The sequence below is a fragment of the Saccostrea echinata genome, unplaced genomic scaffold (assembly GCF_033153115.1).
Source record: "Saccostrea echinata isolate AGI-Se365-2 ecotype Australia unplaced genomic scaffold, CSIRO_AGI_Sech_v1 ptg000047l, whole genome shotgun sequence".
NCBI classification, from domain to species: domain Eukaryota; kingdom Metazoa; phylum Mollusca; class Bivalvia; order Ostreida; family Ostreidae; genus Saccostrea; species Saccostrea echinata.
In genome coordinates this window covers 4,647,907-4,667,393 of record NW_026889796.1, presented here as the reverse complement: position 1 = coordinate 4,667,393, position 19,487 = coordinate 4,647,907, and the positions used below count along the sequence as shown (strand labels likewise).

At 32.8% G+C, this 19,487-nt stretch overlaps 3 protein-coding genes across 3 annotated transcripts; 2 read left to right on the top strand and 1 right to left on the bottom strand.

The window, feature by feature from the left end:
• Positions 1-3,595: 3,595 nt before the first annotated feature.
• LOC133202714 (keratin-associated protein 6-2-like) lies at positions 3,596-4,644 on the top strand. The gene is made up of 3 exons (XM_061338573.1): positions 3,596-4,052; positions 4,322-4,419; positions 4,561-4,644. Exons 1-2 carry the CDS (start codon positions 3,596-3,598, stop codon positions 4,375-4,377), a joined length of 513 nt encoding a protein of 170 aa, XP_061194557.1. The 3' UTR covers positions 4,378-4,419; positions 4,561-4,644.
• Positions 4,645-6,622: 1,978 nt separating this feature from the next.
• Positions 6,623-10,025, bottom strand: LOC133202908 (uncharacterized). The gene is made up of 3 exons (XM_061338771.1): positions 9,986-10,025; positions 8,071-8,228; positions 6,623-7,135 (listed from the first exon to the last, which is right to left on the bottom strand). The coding sequence occupies exons 1-3, from the start codon at positions 10,023-10,025 to the stop codon at positions 6,623-6,625; spliced, it is 711 nt and encodes a 236-aa protein (XP_061194755.1).
• A 6,748-nt stretch (positions 10,026-16,773) lies between these two features.
• Positions 16,774-17,530, top strand: LOC133202794 (prisilkin-39-like). Its single transcript, XM_061338668.1, has 2 exons — positions 16,774-17,236; positions 17,465-17,530. The coding sequence occupies exons 1-2, from the start codon at positions 16,774-16,776 to the stop codon at positions 17,518-17,520; spliced, it is 519 nt and encodes a 172-aa protein (XP_061194652.1). The 3' UTR covers positions 17,521-17,530.
• Positions 17,531-19,487: the final 1,957 nt, after the last annotated feature.

Below are 19,487 nucleotides of genomic sequence, written 5' to 3'. Positions count from 1 at the left end.
TATGCTACACAGCACTTGGTGTCGAAAAAAAAATAACTGTGTACTTCTTCTAATACAGAAGAGTAAGATATACCAAACAACTTACAGCAGTTGCACAGGTCAGTGCAGTATACAAACAAACACAAATACACGTATAACTGCACTAAAATGTAAACATGGGTAATATAAGATAACCAGCACGAACACGTGTCGCCATTCCACGCCGAAGCCCTTGACAATAAAGCAGCCAGATGTAACGAATGCGAAGGCTATACCCCGGTGCTGATATCGTAGCTATATAGTAATTATCGAAAATGGCATATGCCTATTTACGAGTCATGTTCAGCTTTAAGTCAAAATTTCAAACCAATATAACTTTCTGAAATAATTTTGATAATCAAACAAAATTTTCATCATGACGTTTGTTTGAATTTAAATGTCATAAAAATTGCAAATTTTTTAACCAAATACAGTAAATAAAACTCAAGATACATGTATTAAAAATCAAAATTTGGATTAAGCCTGTTCTCAGTTTATGGTCTTGGGGCGAGAAGTCAAATTTCTCAAACCCTTACAAGAATCTATACCCATGACAATTGCCATCTTGGATTTCAAAGGGGGAGGGTCGGTTCACACTTGATTTTAATCAATATCTACACTTTTCCTACCGATGTCGGGTGAGCTAGCTTCAAAAATAGTTGATAAACGCCCTTCAATCGTCTGCCGATTTGAACTTGCCGTATAAAACATGCAGTAAACCAAACCGTGCTCGGTATCTAGCACTGAAACTGAAAGCAACGGAAGTGCCAATTTCTAACTATGTTAAATGTAGAGGCGTCTCGGAATTACAAGGAAAAGACTTTCCGTGTAATTCCTGGTTGCCTCTACATTTTACACATTCGTCATAAGACGTCGAACGCTGGCAAATTGTTTTTTTGTTTTGTTTTTTGGCTTATCTCACTTCTGCATTTAATAAATTCCAGTTTCACGGTGTCTTGTACGAAAGACTTTCAGTAATTCTAATCTACACGTTTGGGCACTTAACTGTTATTCATTAAGGGTATATTAATATATTTTCACGCTTGCTTGGGACAGTGTATCTCAAATATTCAAGAACGCCCTCATAATTGGGTTTTGATGCCCTGTTCGAAGAAGGGAGGGCGTACATATATGTCTTTGCTGCTGTCTGTTGGTCGGTCGGTCGGTCGGTCTGTCTGTCTGTCGGTCCACCAACAGTTTCTGTTCATTTTCTTCGCAGAGGTTGCACATGCTGTAATGAAATTTGGTAAACATGCAGAGTTATCATAAGAATATCTAGGTCAAGTTATGCCCCTTGGACTTAGAACAATTCCAATAATATTTGCTTTCCGTTCATAACCTCTGCAAAGGTTGAACAAATTTTAAAATTACTGAAATATCATGAGAAACTTGTTTTTGCCAAAGATGTGATGAAGAAGACTATTTCTGGTTGATGCATCTCAAATAGTACCGATAGATTTTAAGTCCAAGAGGTCAAATTCATTTCCATTTGCACTTCCCATAATAAAGGCTTGTGACCCTATAATTTATGTCCAGAGGGGGGGGGGGGGGAGGGGCATAAGTGTTTCACAAACATCTCTCTCTCTCTCTCTCTTTTTTTTTTTTTTTTTTTTTTTTTTTTTTGCAAAATATACCTATTAACATGCAAAAAAGGAGTGGAATGCAAGTATTTTTGTTCATCATTCAATAAAAGCAGAAACCAAATTATATAACACACGTGTTCTATGCCCTGAGAGGACACGGTTACAGTACTGCACGAGACTTAGTACTACACGTCGTGTTTAATACTAGTACATGCCAACTGATATATTTTGAGATATCTCTGTCAGGCTTTGCATGTAAAGTTACATTTCAAAACATTCAATCATTAGAATATTTTTCTATATAAGGCTGTATATATACGTTTCACCATAAACATATCTGCTCATCAGAATAATAGACAGAAACCTTATATTTAAGAAGCATGTACGTCTTCGTTGTACTTACTGTTTTTTGTTTGTTTGGTTGGTTGTTTTTTTTTTTTTTTTTTTTTTTTTTTTTTTTTTTTTTTTTTTTTTTTTTACTTAATTTTACTTATAAAAATTCTCTTATTATTTTTTAAAATTGAATTTATACGAAAAAAGGCTTGTTGGAAAAAAAAAACAAAATTGCAAATAAACATAATATTTTTATTGAAAAGTATTTTGTTAATGATTACATGTACATGTATCAGTTAAACTTTAGGATATCTTATATTTGAAGATGTGTAATTTTGTTTATAGGAAAAGTACCAAGTATTGATGAACAGAAATTTGAGTGTCTTTCTTTAATTTTGAGAAGCATGCATGTTAAGTAAATGTAAATATATTGGATTGATAAAATGATTGGTTACAATTAAAATCATGAATTGTGCTTTACAAGAAGATTTCAATTTATTTTATTTTAAATGCTAAGGCAAATTAATTCTATTTAAAATACTTCAGAATTAAAACTTATTATACATGTTTATAGAAGATCCTTACATAAATCATTTCGAATTGAAAATTTAAAATTCATTATATTAATATATAAATTATTATATGTATAACTTTATAGTTTTAATTGTAACTAAATTATTTAAGTTATTACATTACATGTGCAAGAAAATTATCGAACTCCTATCCAAAGCTTTTGTATATATAATACAATTAAATATGTTCAAAACAAAATAATATTAACCAATATTTAATACAAAATGGGGGATAGAACACACACATACACAGGACTTTAATCAAATAAAACATGCCTTTATTTGCTTATCAATTATTACCAGTGGAATCCTCCAAATTGAAAACTATTTTAAATGTTATATGTTATAGTATTTTTTTAATGAAAATTCTATATTGTACATGTAATTATATTCTATTTTACTGACAATAAACATTAGACGTATGAACAGGGTTAGAGGTGATATTTACAATTTTAGCACATTTATTACTTTTATTCAAATTTTACAAACTCTACTTGTCCTTGCAGATAAACATTCTTATCTTCTATGGAGATATCTGCTTGACTACATGTTTTTACAATGAAGATGAAAGTCAGCTTCAGGGCTCCAGTTAGATCTAATTGAAAATACATGTATAAACTTCAAGTTTTGTACCTTTTTTATTTAAACGAATGAATAAGTTATATGTGCTTAAAATTGCAGAGTTTTATCTTTAACTTATAATACTTTACACAATTTCGCATGTCGGGGAGTAATCATTTTTTTTTATTTTACAGCTTTTTGACCGCTATTACTTCCTCTTGAGCATATTCCTGTTTCGTAATACTAACGAGGTAGGTCCCACATTAACAGGTAACAGTGTTGTCGTTGTGCGCCAAATCATAACCCGTCTGTGAAGGTGTCGGATATCAGGGTATATATAAAAACAGTCAACTTTACTAACATTTCACAGATCATTCGATTGCAAGGTAAATATGTCGTGAATTTCTCCGACAAAATAAATTTAATTTTTAAAAAAAGAGTTGCGCGGAACTCTTGACTATTCTCTAATGTATTATATCGTTCCCTGTATTATATTCGTTTTTATTGATTTATGATTTTCGTTTCCAGATGCGTTCCTCAGCTGTCTCTCTCGCTGCCCTTTTGGTTCTAGGTGTCGCACTTGTCCGCGCCGAATACGGATATTCCAGTGGCGGATCATACGATCAATCAGGATACTCAAGCGGATACACAAGTGGATACGACCAGACTGGATACGCTGCCGGATATTCCGGAGGAATTGGTGGATATGACAGTGGATATGGATACAGCACAGGACTGGGTGGATACAGCACAGGAATGAGTGGATACGGCACAGGAATGAGTGGATACGGACACAAATTATCTGGATACGGATCAAGCGGACATGGATACGGTCACAAGAGATCCAAGACCGCTGTGTACGTCCCATATGCAGTTCCCACCCCAGTGGCCGCCCCTGTCCAGCCCGCTCCTCTTCCAATTGGCTTGGGCATTGCAGCCGATAATCAGGACGAGGGCGTTTTCGGAGGAAACGGTGCTCTTCTTGGTAAGAAATTCTTCTGTGACTAAATTGAAAAATTCAGGATTGAGAATACATGCATTCATAAGTTTGAGTGTTTATAAAAATAAATTTCATGAAAATATTTTTTTATAGAGATGATATACACGGATATAAAATTTACTTCTTGGATTACTTGAATGAAGAGATCCATTCTATGATATGAAAAAATATCTACGGGCACCCATAATAATCTGCTATGATAATCTGCTAGCCAGTTCCTCATCTTTAATTATTTTTCATTCTCTACGTTTCAGCTCTGTTAGCTCTCACTCCATTCCTTCTGAACGGTAACCTAAACCTCTCAGGTTAAACCGTTAATGGCGGTTACTTCCCCTGCCAAATTCAACACAAGGTATTTTATTGTTTTAAATGCATCAATATTCATGTGAATATACCTTTGTTAAACGTTGCGTGGTGTTTTTATTCCAAAAATAGAAATATTGCGTAACAACTACATATAGCTTTATACAAACCTTTTCTTTCTATTTTTCAGATATTTTTGTGGCAGCTCGGGATTGACAGCGGGAACTATTTTCACTATTCATTTATTTTACATGTTACAATAAACATATCGTTACACTAAATAGCTTTTTTTTTAATCTCTAAAAGAAAATCCATTTGCTGTACAATCAAGCCTCTTTCATCCGGACATAAGTGTTCCCGAGCAAATACTGAAATGTACTTTTAACAAGAGGTACATGTAAAATCTGTGAACCACAAATTTCTTTCGTCATTTGAAGGTAGAAGCGTCCAGCTGGCCTCCTGATCATCGAGGCTCGACTATATTATAGAAATAATGATACAGAACAGTTCAATATAATGAAGACATTCTGTACGTTTGCACTGACGCGTTAAAATCTCCGTAAATTATGTTGATTTCTTGATCATAAGTTGTGAAATAAAAAATCTTTGCACTATCCCCAAATAAATTAAGATAATGCAGTTGACTAAATACAGGTAAATGAATACACCATGTATATTTCTTCTGAGACACGATAAAACAGTTACAATTTAGGGATACATTTGTCCCAAAATATTAGAACTGAAAATGGCACAATTGGATGAATTAAACTATTTTCATCCCTTTCATGTACATATACTTAAAAGGTCGTGATATGTTGTCAAAATTTAGCATAGTTTATAAAATAAGTCGTTTTCATATACATGTACTACATTCAGGAAGAGTCATACTCGAGTTAATTTCTGAGAGTATTTTAACCAACTTTAAATATTGTTTAACTATAAACTCACATTAAACATTTTTATAGGGAAAAAGTCATTGTCAAGATATTGTTTTGTTTTGTTTTTTAAAAACAGTGTCACTTAAAGTTGGGAGGTACAGTCTGACCCTGTTGTGGCAAAATCAGCTTCATATAAATTAATATTATACAATTATTGCTGTTTTTGACGTCAGTACGATGATTTATAGCCACCTGAGGAGAGCCCGAAGGGCGAGGTGAATATTGTACTTCGAAGGTGGCTAAATCATCGTATTGACTGGAAAAAAAAAACAGAAATAATTGTTTTATTAATATTATATGATTTAATAATTAAATGATACAATTAAGCTCATTAAAAAGTTCATGTCATCTTACTTATTTACATTTGCTGAAGTCCTACTCAAATGCAGTGAGAGAAGCAGGGTTAAATATAAACATATCCAGTCGTATTAATTTGGATTTTTTAAAATCTACTTTAGTTGCTATAAAAAAAAATAATAATGTCAGGCTCTTTCATAGAATCTATTTTGAAGGGGGCATTATTAGGGAAAACTGACAGCTGGAAAAAAAATGATTTTGAGAACTCTCTTAAGTTCAAATTTTGTTTTGGGATTGAGTTAGGGGTGGGGAATTAAGGTCTATGAGTGGGGGACCAGCCTTTCAATGAATATTTTATTTCTAAATTAAAGGTAAAAAATTACGTTGAGAAAAAGTGTTTTGGAGGGTCCCCTGCACCTACCCCCCATCCACCCACACCCCAAATATACTTACCCTAATGTTATTTCACCTGAGTGGAAGTCGGTTGCAAGTGAAATAGCTTTCCAAAACTATTTGTATCAAATTAGAATTTTCCGATCTATTTTTAGACCAATATAGAGAAAATAAATCCTTATATTCACCTGGAAGGTTCACGCGCAGGTCAATTTTCTATGTTGTTGGATCTCAGCCAATCAGAGTCATGGGAATTATTCAATCATATAATAATGTTAAATATAAAACAGAGGGGAAAAAAGTTAAAGAATTATATATCAATTTTTTGACTTATATGATATTCATATATTGTAAATCTTTGTCCAGTTTGTTTGTGATGTTCATGCACGTGTGAAAACTTAGAATGTTACAAATAAAATCAACAGTAAAAAAACAGACATTAAAGTCTGTAGGTGTGAGACCCTCACCCCCACCCCCTACACAAACCATTACCAAATCAGGGCAATCTATCAAAGTATTATACACGTCTCATTTTTATGTAGACAATGAATGCCTGGCAATGTACTTGTATGCAAGATATCCACAAAACGAAACAGGACGAAGTCTTTCATGCACCAGAATGCTTTATTTTTTATGACGATACACATTAGTAAGTACATGGTCATCGTTAGGAAGTATACAACACAGAAGGGAGAGAAATGTGGTCTTTGTTCTCTCGGGGAGGTTCTTCCTGGGGGAGTGGTCGATAATTCGTGTCAGCATATCCTGTTCCATTAATTCCTCGGTCATGGACATATCCTGATTGTATTCTGAAAGTTCGTTAAAACATGCACCTTTTGTCATGTTTGTACCAGATTTTGAATGAGATGGAAGTACGGAATCCACTGAGAGTTCCATCGGATCTAGATAAATTTCTCTGTCTGCAGAAAGAGACTGATTAAACTCGTTTTCAGGGGATATGTCTGGAATATTATTTTCTTTCTTGGGGATGTTGGGGAGGAATTGCTGGTCAATAGATCTTGGCAGTGTAGGGTTTCCATGTGATTTTTCACTACTGGATGAAAACGCCACCGTTTCAGTTTTTAAACGGAAATATGGCTGTTCTTCGGGTGGAGGTGTGTTTTCTTTAGCAGTCACCTATTTAAAAAAAAAGAAATATAAATTTTGAAAAATCTTTAAAACAATGGCCGATGCCCAAGTATAATTCTCATAAAGTGACATACATTACTGTGTACAGAGTACACATACAAATTACAAAATGGAATAAGTATTATAATTTAGTTAATAATATGCATGCGTGAAAAAAGTACAAAATTTAGATCATGAGATATCTTAGGTCTAAATTTCGGACGGGTTTCATGTCATGAACAATAAAAATAACTTTAAAGTACATGTATACATGTCACTAATTAATGATTGAATACTTTATCAAGCTAATGCATGCAGAATACAACTACATTTGCAATTGGATTTAAACATGTGAAATGGACTTTGATATAAAGAGGAGGGATAAAGAGGATATTTGTCTTTTGCATTTTCATTTTTTTTTCTTTATTATTATCCAGTGTTTTTGCTTGTTCCAGATTTATTTATTTGTTATTATTAATATTATTTTCTTTGCTTTTTTTTCTCTTTTTTTAATTTCCTTGCATATTTGTCTTTTGCACTTCATTTGTTTACTTATTCTTTGCACTCTTTTATTTTTTCATTATATTGTATAGTGAGTATACATGCTAAGTGATAACTCTTGTGAATTTATTAATCTATCTCTCTTTTTTTTTCCCATTTCTGGTAAAAAAAAAAAAAAAAAAAGAAGAAATTAATGTAACTTATTATGAATTATTTCATCATGATTGTAAGTCATTGTCAATTCTTAACATTTGTAACCTTGACCTTCTTGGAGAGGACTTACATAGGCCATGCCTGATGTCCAATCCAATTATGTAAACTGACTTTACATAATAAAATACTGATTAAATTAAATTAAATTAAATTAAATAAAGAGGAGGGAGAAATATTTCTATATCGTTTAACATGTTTAAGATCAGCAAGACGTAAAATTTTATACTCACCTGATAGTTCTGCCAAAACTTTTCTGTATCCTCTTTCTGACTGTTCTGTAGTCGCCGTCTCTTTGAAGGACTTTCCCTGTAATTCCGTTTTCCGGGTGCATATCTTGGTAAAACCTCCTTCATATCTACTAGGCCGTTATTGAACTTCCGCACACACACTGAATCAGGTATTTTATTATTCCCATGGAGTGATCTGCCTTAATTAGTGACACCAACGATGATTGGATGGCTAGACTTGACACTGAGCACTGAGTTGATTAAGGCGAGTAAACTATGTTTTCATTAACACCAACAGGGGTTCTGATCTTGGGCTAATTACGTGAAAGAGCAATTAAGCAATTATGATTACGTATGTATTTATGATAATGTCAGATGAATAGACATACATTAAGTTATTATTTCAAGTATACGAGGTTTGTCCCAAAATTCCGTAGACAAGCGTCCTTTTATAGTAACCCAGTGTCATAAATAAATGAAACTTTAAAAATAAATAAAACTGCCAACAACTAATATTTCTAGTGTAAAACATTGCGAAATAACACATATTTATTTTATTTAAATGAAACAATTCGATGTCTGATGTAAAGAGGCGACGCAGTCCCAAAATTTGCTATTGAAAATCAGTAAATGAAATTTAAAATTTTCACAAAAAAGTAATTTCTAGTCAAAATTTCGTAGGGTAAAAATGATAGTTTCTCAAATGAAATAAAGAGGTACCTTTATTCCAATTTAATCGCATATGCCCTCATTAATAAGAATTTTTTAACGTTTATTTGCACTGGTTTGACGCCTGACTTTAAAAAAATGACACTGCATTGACATAGGCGGCGCACTGGGACTTGATAAAATGTAGTTCGGAACTTGAATTCACTCGAACAGATACGCATTCGAAGACAAAAAATGTAAGGAACACAGAGATATATTCAAGTTCTTTGTGTTTGAATGACATACGCAGTTTTTCAATGTATATGTGAAAAAGAAGCAAGAAATTAAGGAGACAAGCCAAGAAATCGTCGTCAAAGCGACACATTCAACGCCATTCGGAAAGACAGACAACAAAATCCCACAGAGATACTGGAGAATTTTATGAATTATTTAAGGATGCATGTGTTTAAAACATTTTCTGTTGTATATTTTTTATGTTTAGTTAGCGTAACAATTATGATTTTTCATATCTCACTTAAATCTTTATGGTAAAGTAGAAAATGTTATTCTGATGATAAGTGCATTTAACCAGAAAATCCGTACCGGTGACGTTTACGTATTTTTTGACGTCGGAGATTGCGCCGGGTCGTAGGACACGGTAACATTAAAATTCTTATTGCTCGTACTTTTTTCAAGTAGTCTTGTTAAAACTTCGTAATTGATCAGCTAAAAACACACTTTATACACCCCAAAAATTGTATAAAGATACGTTGATTTCTGCAATAGATATGAGCTCAGTCTTCGGAATTTTGGGACAACCCTCGTATATCTAAAATATAGTATCTTTGTGAACATATACATGAAGAATTGTAACGCAATGAGACACTAATTTATTCAGTATACTTTCATAATTAATGAATGCATATTTTCTGTTCCTCTGTGTATTAAAAGATAAAGATACTAATTATCAAGACAATACAAGCTGAGAAGATCGCAAAAAGACGCCCATATGTTTCTGTCTCTTATTACTCGGACAGTGTACAGAATGCGCTAACCAAATGCGGTAAGGAAGCATCCATAGTGGGCTAGAAATGGATAATGTTTTATCCTATCCTTTATGGAAGGACGTTGATATTCTTAGCTATAGTTAACACTCGGAACTCTGGTGGACTTAAAAAGAGGTGAAACTGAGTCCTCTTTCATCAAGTGATGTCTGTTCTGCGCTGTTCAGTAAAATTCATGTGCGCTTTAAGACTAGACAACCTTTTACCATCTTTGCTAGGAGAGGTCTTATCAACGTTTGTTGCCATACAGGCCCGTAGGAAGAAATATCAGTTGGGGAGGGGGGGGGGATTTCCTTGACAAGCAAAAAATAATAAAAAAATAAAATAAATAAAAATAAAAATCTCTTCAGACGTTTTTATTGAGGGGGCACAAGCATATAGTTGCTATTCTATAGTAATCTATATATCGGCAAAATTAATTATTGGGGGGGGGGGGGGCTCCCCGGGTCCTACGGCCATGCCATAAGAAGAAAATAAGAAGAAAAAAAACCTTGATTACCTATATTGCTTTGTTTAGATTGATCCATTGTTTGTTTATTATTTTGTTCTATTATGAGATAAACTAAAATTTAAAAAAACAAACAAACAAACAAACAAAAAACAATATAAAAATATTATAGTAAAAGTTTTTAAAAATTTAACCCGCATGCGGTTACATTGACAAATATAGCGACTGTCAAATGCATAATGTGACAATGATTTAACGACACGTTTTCGATTTTTAAGGTACACCTATCTCACCCCTTTACCTTTTTATATTCAAAGCCTCATGAAAGCTGCTTAATAACAAAATTGTACGCTGGAAAACCTAAAGAAAGTGAGGTTTATATATTTTTTCTACATCAACTGATATCATGCGTGGATCCAGCTTGGGGGGGGGGGGTCCGGATCCACTCCACATTTTTCTTTTTAGATATTTCTAGATTGTATAGTAAGGAAAGGGAAAAAATGACGTTGGAGCCATACAACTCCCTCCTACCCCCTAAAAATAACGAAGCCTCGATAATTGTATCCATTCAACCTTTAAAAAAAAAAGAACAAACAGAAAACAAAAACAAAACAAAACAAAAAAAATTGATAAAAATATCATAAACTAATATGTATAATTTTAAAAATCAATGCCATTTTTTTATTTCTGGTCTCGTATTATGTACATGTATTTGTTTGCATCTGGGAGTATTTTTTTTTCTTTAAAAAATATATTAAATATTTAGAATCTTCTTAGTTAAGAATATATCAAAATTAAAACCTATGCCTGAATGAAGTTAAATGCAACACGTAACAGTAACTATTATACATGTGTGACAGACATGTTTTTATATATTATGCACATGTGCATAGCAATGCATATTGCATGTGCATTTATTCATTGATCTAATTATGTATATATTTTTATTTGCAGCACACTACTACAGCTGAATCATACAATTATTCATTTAATCTGTAGTTAAGTGTATTGGCTTTTAAATTGTTCTTTTCCTGAGAGGTCCAGAGTTAGCCTCAGGGCTGTAATTATATTCTGGCCATGGTCATTTTGTATCTTTCAATTTCATTGGGTTTTTTTTAGTGTGTCATGCTTTTGGATTGGGTTTTGTTTTTCCCTCCCAGTTTTCTTTGTGTTTTTTGGTCAATTCTGATTTAGCAGTGGAAAGTAATGGTCATGTCTTGGTGACTCAGTTTTTCATATACCATAAGACCGTTTGACATTGAGACTTGTATTTCCACTTGCATGATAAGTAATTCTTTCATACTAATGTTAATATATTATTCTAATTTTATTAAATGTGAAATCTGTAATTTTGCACTTAATTCCTTAAGTCACTTTTCCTGGAGTAAATGAATAGTGAGAGTGAGACTGTGGATATAAAGTTATGTGTAAATAGTAAATTCATGGATGTCTCACTTGTTCATATTTTTAAAGTAAACTTTATTTTATGCTTTATGTAGATATCTACAAAGTTGTTCATTGTTAATTTGTAGATATTGATCTGTCTGTCTAGTGTATACAGCTTATATATGTGCTGCAGTTTGACCCATTCCCATTGAATGGTATGAATGATATTGTTTTTATGAGCAACAATAATTAATAATGTACATATACATTGTCAGGATAATTATTGTAAAGTTTTTATGATAAATATATATTAATTAAAGAAATGGGAGATTTGATTGTGTACATATCATATAATTGGATTATCTCCCTTTGATTCTGATGGAGCTATATTGATTGTATATTGATCAATAATTCTATAGTTTTTATGCTGAATACTTATACATGTAATTTGTTATTTCATTACAGGGTTTCTTAACTTTTCCATCATTATTAATTGATCCATAATAAAGAGATCCGTCTTGTTCAAACTCGATCCAACAGCCTTGTTGTTTATTTTATCATCACCACACAACACAAGTCTGTTACACATGTATAATTGTTGCTTAATTTTTACCCCGCTTTATCAAAAAAATCCAGAACTTGATGTTTTGATATTGCTGCATTTTTTTGAAAAATTTTGCCAAATATGCTTAACACTCACTAGGAGTTTATGAATAGTAAAATTCGCAAAATTATTTATTCTTCCTAAAAAAAAAAAAAAACCCACCAGTTTCCTTCTTCTATAATTAAGTAATGCGAGTGATCAAAACCAAAAATGATCACCATCACTACATATAATTATGTGTAAATGAAATAAACCTCAAAGGAAAAGAGAAACAAGTTGTAAATGCAATATGAAATATTTAATCAACATGAAGGGACAGCAAGTTTAAAACATCTCATAGACTTTATTATTGTATTTCTGTGTTGTGTCCATGCATTAGAACTGGGTTCAGGAAGCACTGCCTAGCACAGATCATGTAGATGGATTGAATTTTACCGATTCATGATCCGTTTCATTTGCGTACGATCATGGGGCGCAATTCACCGTCTTTAACTATGTCGGCCAGGAAACTTTGGGGTTGGCTAGAGTCTCGGCTTAAGAAGGCTTTTTTCTTCTTCCCGAGAATGTTTTCTTTGAACAAATCCCAACTTAGATACCAGTATTTTCAAAATAATTAGGCTAAAGCATATCTAATTTTTGCGGCATGTGCGACCGCCAACACCCTGGAAATGTATCTATAGATGTCCTGAAATCATGATAAAAATTTGGTAGCAATATTTTCTCTCAAAAATTTATGTTCATTGTTTAAATGTTGATGTGACTGTCAATGGAAATAGGATTGTGGTGCATGGATGTATTCTGGGATGCGTTGTTACATTGGTTTTTGTAGTCCCTGTTATTAGTAAATCGGCCGCCTCCGTACATTTCCTCTGGAGCAAATCGACTTTGATGTATATTTGGCATCACACCCCCGGCCGCGGATGGATATTCCAGATTTACGTATTGATCTGGATTGATGTAACCACAGGATAAATCTGGTGCATTCATATATCCATTGTCTTGAAAGGAATTCATATATTCGGGGATCTCTGGAGCCATACCTCCACTGTATGGATCTGCATACTCCATGAATTGTTCCGGGTTTGCATAATTAGTGTATGGCCACGGATCACCTGCCAAACAAGGCTCTTGTGCTGAGGTCATAAGGCTGACGTATTGCTCAGTAGTTAACTCAATGAATGACGTTGGCTTTTTTATCTTAACTATTCTTCTTAGCATTGTGGGATCTAACGGATATAATGGAGGATGGGGAATATGCACTTGAGGAAACATGTTGATAATTTGTTCATTAAGCTTCTCCGTCTCCAAACGTGCTTCTTTTGGAGGAGGTTTCGCCATTTTCTTCTTAGCTTTCTTCTGTTTCTTTTCAGCTTTGTCAATCTTCTTCCTAATATTCTCCACATCAAGGCAAGCAAGGGGGGTTCTCAACTTTTTGGCTGTTGGCTCAGATAATCTCTCTACTTCTATGCATGAGGCAAGTCTGGTTGCGTTGTTGCATGAAGATGGCGGTTCAGATTCTCCTAAATGAGGCAAGACCTCATACTTTTTGCCCAAAGCTTTGGACGGAAGTTTTTTCATCGGAATGCTAGGGATCTTTTCCCTTTGCTGTATGATATTTGTTGATGGTATGTCCGGAATAATGCTAAACATGTTGTTATGAATAAACATGGGCTGCTTATTCTTTTCTCTCCGTCCCATCTGGAAGATAATATGTTAATACAAATATATACGCATGTAATATAATTTATTATTGTAATGTAAGATATTTTACCAAGGGAGAAATTTAAATGTAAAATCACTACAAATTGAACTCTTAGTCTTTGCTCACACTCTTTTCAAAACTTTTCAAAATATTTTTTCCCCTCAAAACCCAAGCGTTTTTGTATGCATAGCTATGTTTTCCTAGAAACAGTAGCTTACCTTTGATAATTTCCAGAATTTGCTTTGGAAAAATGTCAAACTACTTTTAAATGGATGTGAACTTGCGTGAAAAGCGAGATAGTGAAAGCAAACTCCGGTTGTGAAGTCGCAGAGTAATTGTGACGTCACTTAATTGTTACGTCATAGAGCTCTCTGATTAAGATCCAAAAAAAAGAGCCATTAAAGAAAAAAAAAGATTATTCGTTCCGAATTATAAAAAAAAAGTATACGCACGGAAATAATTTAGATTTTAAATGAAAAAAAAAATAATGCAAATACAATTAATTTAATTTCATCTGTACATGTAGAATTATGTAATTTAAATGCACAATCTTCATTTACATGTATGAAGTATAATATTTTGCTTCTTTTAAAAATATTAAAGATAAGCAAGAAGTAAATCAGATAGCTGATGAAATTTTATTGGATGTTAATAAAGAATTATTCATTAATTTAGAGCATTAATGAATAATTTTTTAAAAAGCATGAGAAAAATAAGGGGAAACTGAAGAAATAGGTAAAATGGCGATAGGTAGCCCAGAAGTCCATGGGTGATAAATATTGGATTTTTTATGCATCTTTATATAAGTATACCTATGAAAATCATCTCTTTACATCAACAAAGCAAGTAGAATTTTTCTCAACCCAAACACCCATTATTTTAATTAGAATCCATCGAGTGGAACAGTAAATGTTTCGACTTTTATTTTTCATACATAAAGATCACCCAGGCCTGTACTTTTAACATTCCTTAAGCACCCCCCCCCCCCCTTATAAGTTTTATTTTTCAAAAGAAAAAAGAGAAAACTCTTCATAAAAATTTGAGATATCAAAGAAATGTACGTATTTATCTGACTGAAAAATCAACTATGCACTATCTAAGGATATCCGCTCTTCAATAACTCATAAAATTATCAATTAATTAAACAAGTCTAAAAATGAAGCTTGAAATTAAAATCTTTTCTTGCAATAATTTCCATTTCATGTATATCAGTAAGATTCAATGTTTTTAGAGGTCTTTGAAATAATCTTTTAAAAATTGAATATTTGCACTCCATAAAAGTACAAAAATAAATACATTTTTAGATTTTAGAGAAATCGAATTTCCTTTAACAAATGCTTTTTAGTATGATCTCTGAAATTGGAAATGATCTGTGATGTCTTGCAATTATACAAGCTTTTTATAACAAATGAAGTTAGTAAACTAAAATACCGTATTAGTAAAAAATACCCACATTTTTTTCAGAATGCCTGGATATCTATAGTTTTTTTTCCCTTAAATATACTTGGTGATCAATTTTAAGTTAGAAAAATAATGCTTTTTATTTGCAATTCCTGAAAACAGATTTGAGATTTGATGATTTTCTCTACATAACAATATATGACTACATATGTATATGACTAACTTTATAATAAACTTTGAAGAAATACCTTGGATAAATACCCAATACTACAATGAATTCAGAGACAATACAGATACATTTTTGTGATTATTTTCAATAACTTAAGTGCTGATTTTTCAAAACCTGAGGATCAGACTTCTGAAACTTCTCTTTATGATACCCGCGTGTTAATGTAATTCCCTCCCCCCCTTTTTTTTTATTATATGAAACGCTGTGATATGAACCATCGTTCTTTATTACAGGGTTTTGATCCAGTGACAGTGTATTTCATTTTTCATTTTGGCGAATTATTTTTTCGTTTGGGCGGAGAATTTTTTCATTTCAGAGGAAAATTATTTTTTTTCCCAAGAGGGCGAAAGAGTGTACATGAATTATGTTATAAAAATGTATACCCTTTTTATCACGTTTCTAAATAAAAAAACAAAACAAAACAAACAAACAAAAAAACAACCAAACAAAAAACTATAATCTTTTATATTTTTGTTTTACCGTTTAATTTACCTGAAAAAAAAAATCATCGTAATTATTTGGCAAAATAATGATGAACCTGCCAGAAATACGCTTTAATGGCTTTAGTTCCTTTTAACTAAATAAATTGTTTTGAAAAAATTTGTTTTTATTATAATAGAACATGAAGACGAAAGAAAGAGCTGCTTTATTTGTTGTCAGTTGAATATATTTTACGTATTAAAGGTACATTCCATAGTTATACCTGTATTAATTATTTTAATTAAAAAAATGCAATGGAAGTTTATGATTTGAATTTTGAACCTTTCATACTTCCTCTTTCCCTAGCTATAGCGCACACATCTTACATAATTTAGGTTAGGTCGATCCTAAAGAAACATGAATTGGAAAAGGTTTGGTTGTTGCATATAAAATCATAACAGATGTCTGCGTACCTGTCGGGAATCAGGGCTATAAATACTTCGGGGAATCTTTTTTTTATCAGTAATCCACAGATCACTCAAGGTAACCTCGCATCAAGAAGCAGAAAGAAATATGTTTTTTACTAAAAAAAATTTGATACAGAAAAGATGACTGGAATTATATTCTAATTTATCTAAACTTTTTGGGGAGAGGAGGAGGAAAAAGAGAAAAATCAATCTAAATCTTGTTTGAAGTCTTAAATCGTTTGAATTTCTGTTAAAAAAAGCAGTCACAGAAGTTGTTTTAAAAATGTTTTAAAAATATTTTGACATGTATTTATCCTAAATTGTTGTTCGTTTCCAGATGCGTTCCTCAGCTGTCTCTCTCGCTGCCCTTTTGGTTCTAGGTGTCGCACTTGTCCGCGCCGAATACGGATATTCCAGTGGCGGATCATACGATCAATCAGGATACTCAAGCGGATACACAAGTGGATACGACCAGACTGGATACATTTCCGGATATTCCGGAGGAATTGGTGGATATGACAGTGGATATGGATACAGCACAGGACTGGGTGGATACAGCACAGGAATGAGTGGATACGGCACAGGAATGAGTGGATACGGACACAAATTATCTGGATACGGATCAAGCGGACATGGATACGGACACAAGAAATCCAAGACCGCTGTGTACGTCCCATATGCAGTTCCCACCCCAGTGGCCGCCCCTGTCCAGCCAGCTCCTCTCCCTATTGGTCTTGGCTTGGGACTAGCTAATGATAATCAGGACCAAGGAGTTTTTGGAGGAAACGGTGCACTTTTGGGTGAGAATTATGGGGTTTTTTTTTATCTCACTGGTTCTTTTTTTGAAAATATAACAATGCTGAATTCAGATTTCTTGAAAAATTCAAAATAGCATGATTAACCTGTCTACATTTTTGAAACTGAATACACTCTAAAACACCCGCTTTATCCTTATTTCTTTTCTTTTTTCATAAAGTTGTGAATGTGTTCAACTTAATATCAAATTTCAATTTTATTCATTATTATAGCTCTGTTGGTCCTCTTTCCACTCCTCTTGAACGGAAGTCTTAACCTCACCGGTTAAATACTTAAACCTAGTTATCTCCTTTGTCCAATTCTACAGGTAAGAGAAAATACACTCCTCTTTATCACCTGAAATTTTAAATGTACCCCTTGTATCACATGGTGCTTGGGGGATTAATTCGATGATCAATGATTATAACATTCAATTATATGTTTATGTATCTCAATCAAGATTGTGAACTAAGCAATACCAGTTGTTATTGCCCTTAGGAATTTTTTGTACAAATATGTTTTTTTCAACTGTATTTCTTTTCTTCAGATATTTTTGCCACATTTCGGAGTCGACAGAGGGGATCAACGATCAACTATTTATTTATTTGTTGTTTTTTACATGTTGAAATAAAAATACTTTTACAAAAGAAGATTTCACTCTTTATGTCTTTTCTTAAAGAAAATAAGAGAATATCGGTGTATTTTTTCTGGAGGAACATTTATTTTAAGTGATATTTGAAATAAAAGTAGTATGCTTGCAATTGTAAATCGTTGAAAAAATGGGTTCTGACAACATGACAGTCATAAAAGGCCCGTAAGAAGCAATTCGTTTTTTTCAGGTGGGCAAATATTTTCAGTTGGGGGAGGGGGAGGCTTGTACCACAGGCACTTGTTTCGTATATAGGGCATCCCCTATTTATGTGGTAAAAATAAGCAGGGGGTGCCCTGTATACGAAACAGGTGCCTGTGGGCAGTATCAAGCAAAAATTCCTTGACAAGCCTAAAAAGGGTCAAGTGACGTTATTATTGAGGAGGTACAAGCCTAATTAGCTATGTTTTCTATAGTATACTACAGTGTATATATCGGCAAATTATTGGGGGCAACCCCCCTCCCCCCCCCCGGCCTCCCTCCCACTCCCTACGACCATGCATAAACATCCCCACATACTCACAAACACGTGCCACACAAATTCCAATAAAATATTGATCATCTTGATACACTTCTAGTCCCGCAATATTTTAAAAAGGTTTCAAAGGCTCCTAAGGTATAGCGTGAAACTCTTAACTAATTTAAAAAAACAAAACAACAACAACAACAACAAATTTAAGGTAATTCCACTCTCGTGTGATATCATACATGTACATTCTTTCAAAATGCCCAATAAAAATTCATCTTTTGGAAGAATGTTTTTTAATAAGTGTAATTAAGAATATTGTTTAATAGAATTAAAATAATAATATTTACCATGATTAATCAATTATTTATTCTTTTTAGAAAGTGTGCAAAAGGCAATAACTCTTACCCATGCATGTATCTTCATTCTTGCATTTTCTTTATTTAATTAAACTTTTATTGAGACCTATTTTCCCCAATATACAAAATCTATGCTTATATATTTTTTACAGTTACAACTTTTTGGAACACAAAATTATTAAAAGTATGTCATTTAAACCAGTTTTTCAGTGATTTTGATAATGCTGTTTACCAAAAATGAGAGATTTTTTAATGCTCACAGATGCATGTACTTATGTTTATCTTTGTTTAAAAGGGGTGGCGACCTATATATGATTAATGATACTTTTAACTATATTCAGTGGAAATTAATGTAGTTTTTCAACTTTGAACAAATAATAGTGTGAGTATGGAGTCACCTTAACATAATACATTTCTTTGTCCAGTGATCTTACTGTGAACGTTGATATAGTACATAGCTATGATTATGCTAGCATATATAAAAAAAAATCCGGACAATATTTCAAAGTTATGTTCCAGACATATATTTACAAACGTAAATTTTCAGTATCATTTACCCACATGAAAAGTGTTCATATGTTCAAAGACAATGAAGTGTTGGTGAACTGAAATCACTGTTGCTTACTTAAATGGGAAAAATGCATACAAATAAAGTGTTAAATCAAAGCAATATGAGCTGCAACTTTGATGTCAGAAGTTTTTGTTGCAAAATTGTAATTACATGTAACTATTTCATTGACACAAGAAAGAACGATTATAATCTTCTATTGTTCATATTTGGG

Bases quoted from the DNA above. Each gene is read 5' to 3' on its own strand.
- LOC133202714 (XM_061338573.1), top strand. From the start codon at position 3,596: ATGCGTTCCTCAGCTGTCTCTCTCGCTGCCCTTTTGGTTCTAGGTGTC. The intron at 4,053-4,321 runs GTAAGAAATTCT...TCTACGTTTCAG, and splicing joins AGGAAACGGTGCTCTTCTTG to CTCTGTTAGCTCTCACTCCA.
- LOC133202908 (XM_061338771.1), bottom strand. From the start codon at position 10,025: ATGGCAACAAACGTTGATAAGACCTCTCCTAGCAAAGATG. The intron at 8,229-9,985 runs GTAAAAGGTTGT...TACCTGATTCAG, and splicing joins GACCTCTCCTAGCAAAGATG to TGTGTGTGCGGAAGTTCAAT. The intron at 7,136-8,070 runs GTGAGTATAAAA...TTTTTTAAATAG, and splicing joins AGTTTTGGCAGAACTATCAG to GTGACTGCTAAAGAAAACAC.
- LOC133202794 (XM_061338668.1), top strand. From the start codon at position 16,774: ATGCGTTCCTCAGCTGTCTCTCTCGCTGCCCTTTTGGTTCTAGGTGTC. The intron at 17,237-17,464 runs GTGAGAATTATG...TCATTATTATAG, and splicing joins AGGAAACGGTGCACTTTTGG to CTCTGTTGGTCCTCTTTCCA.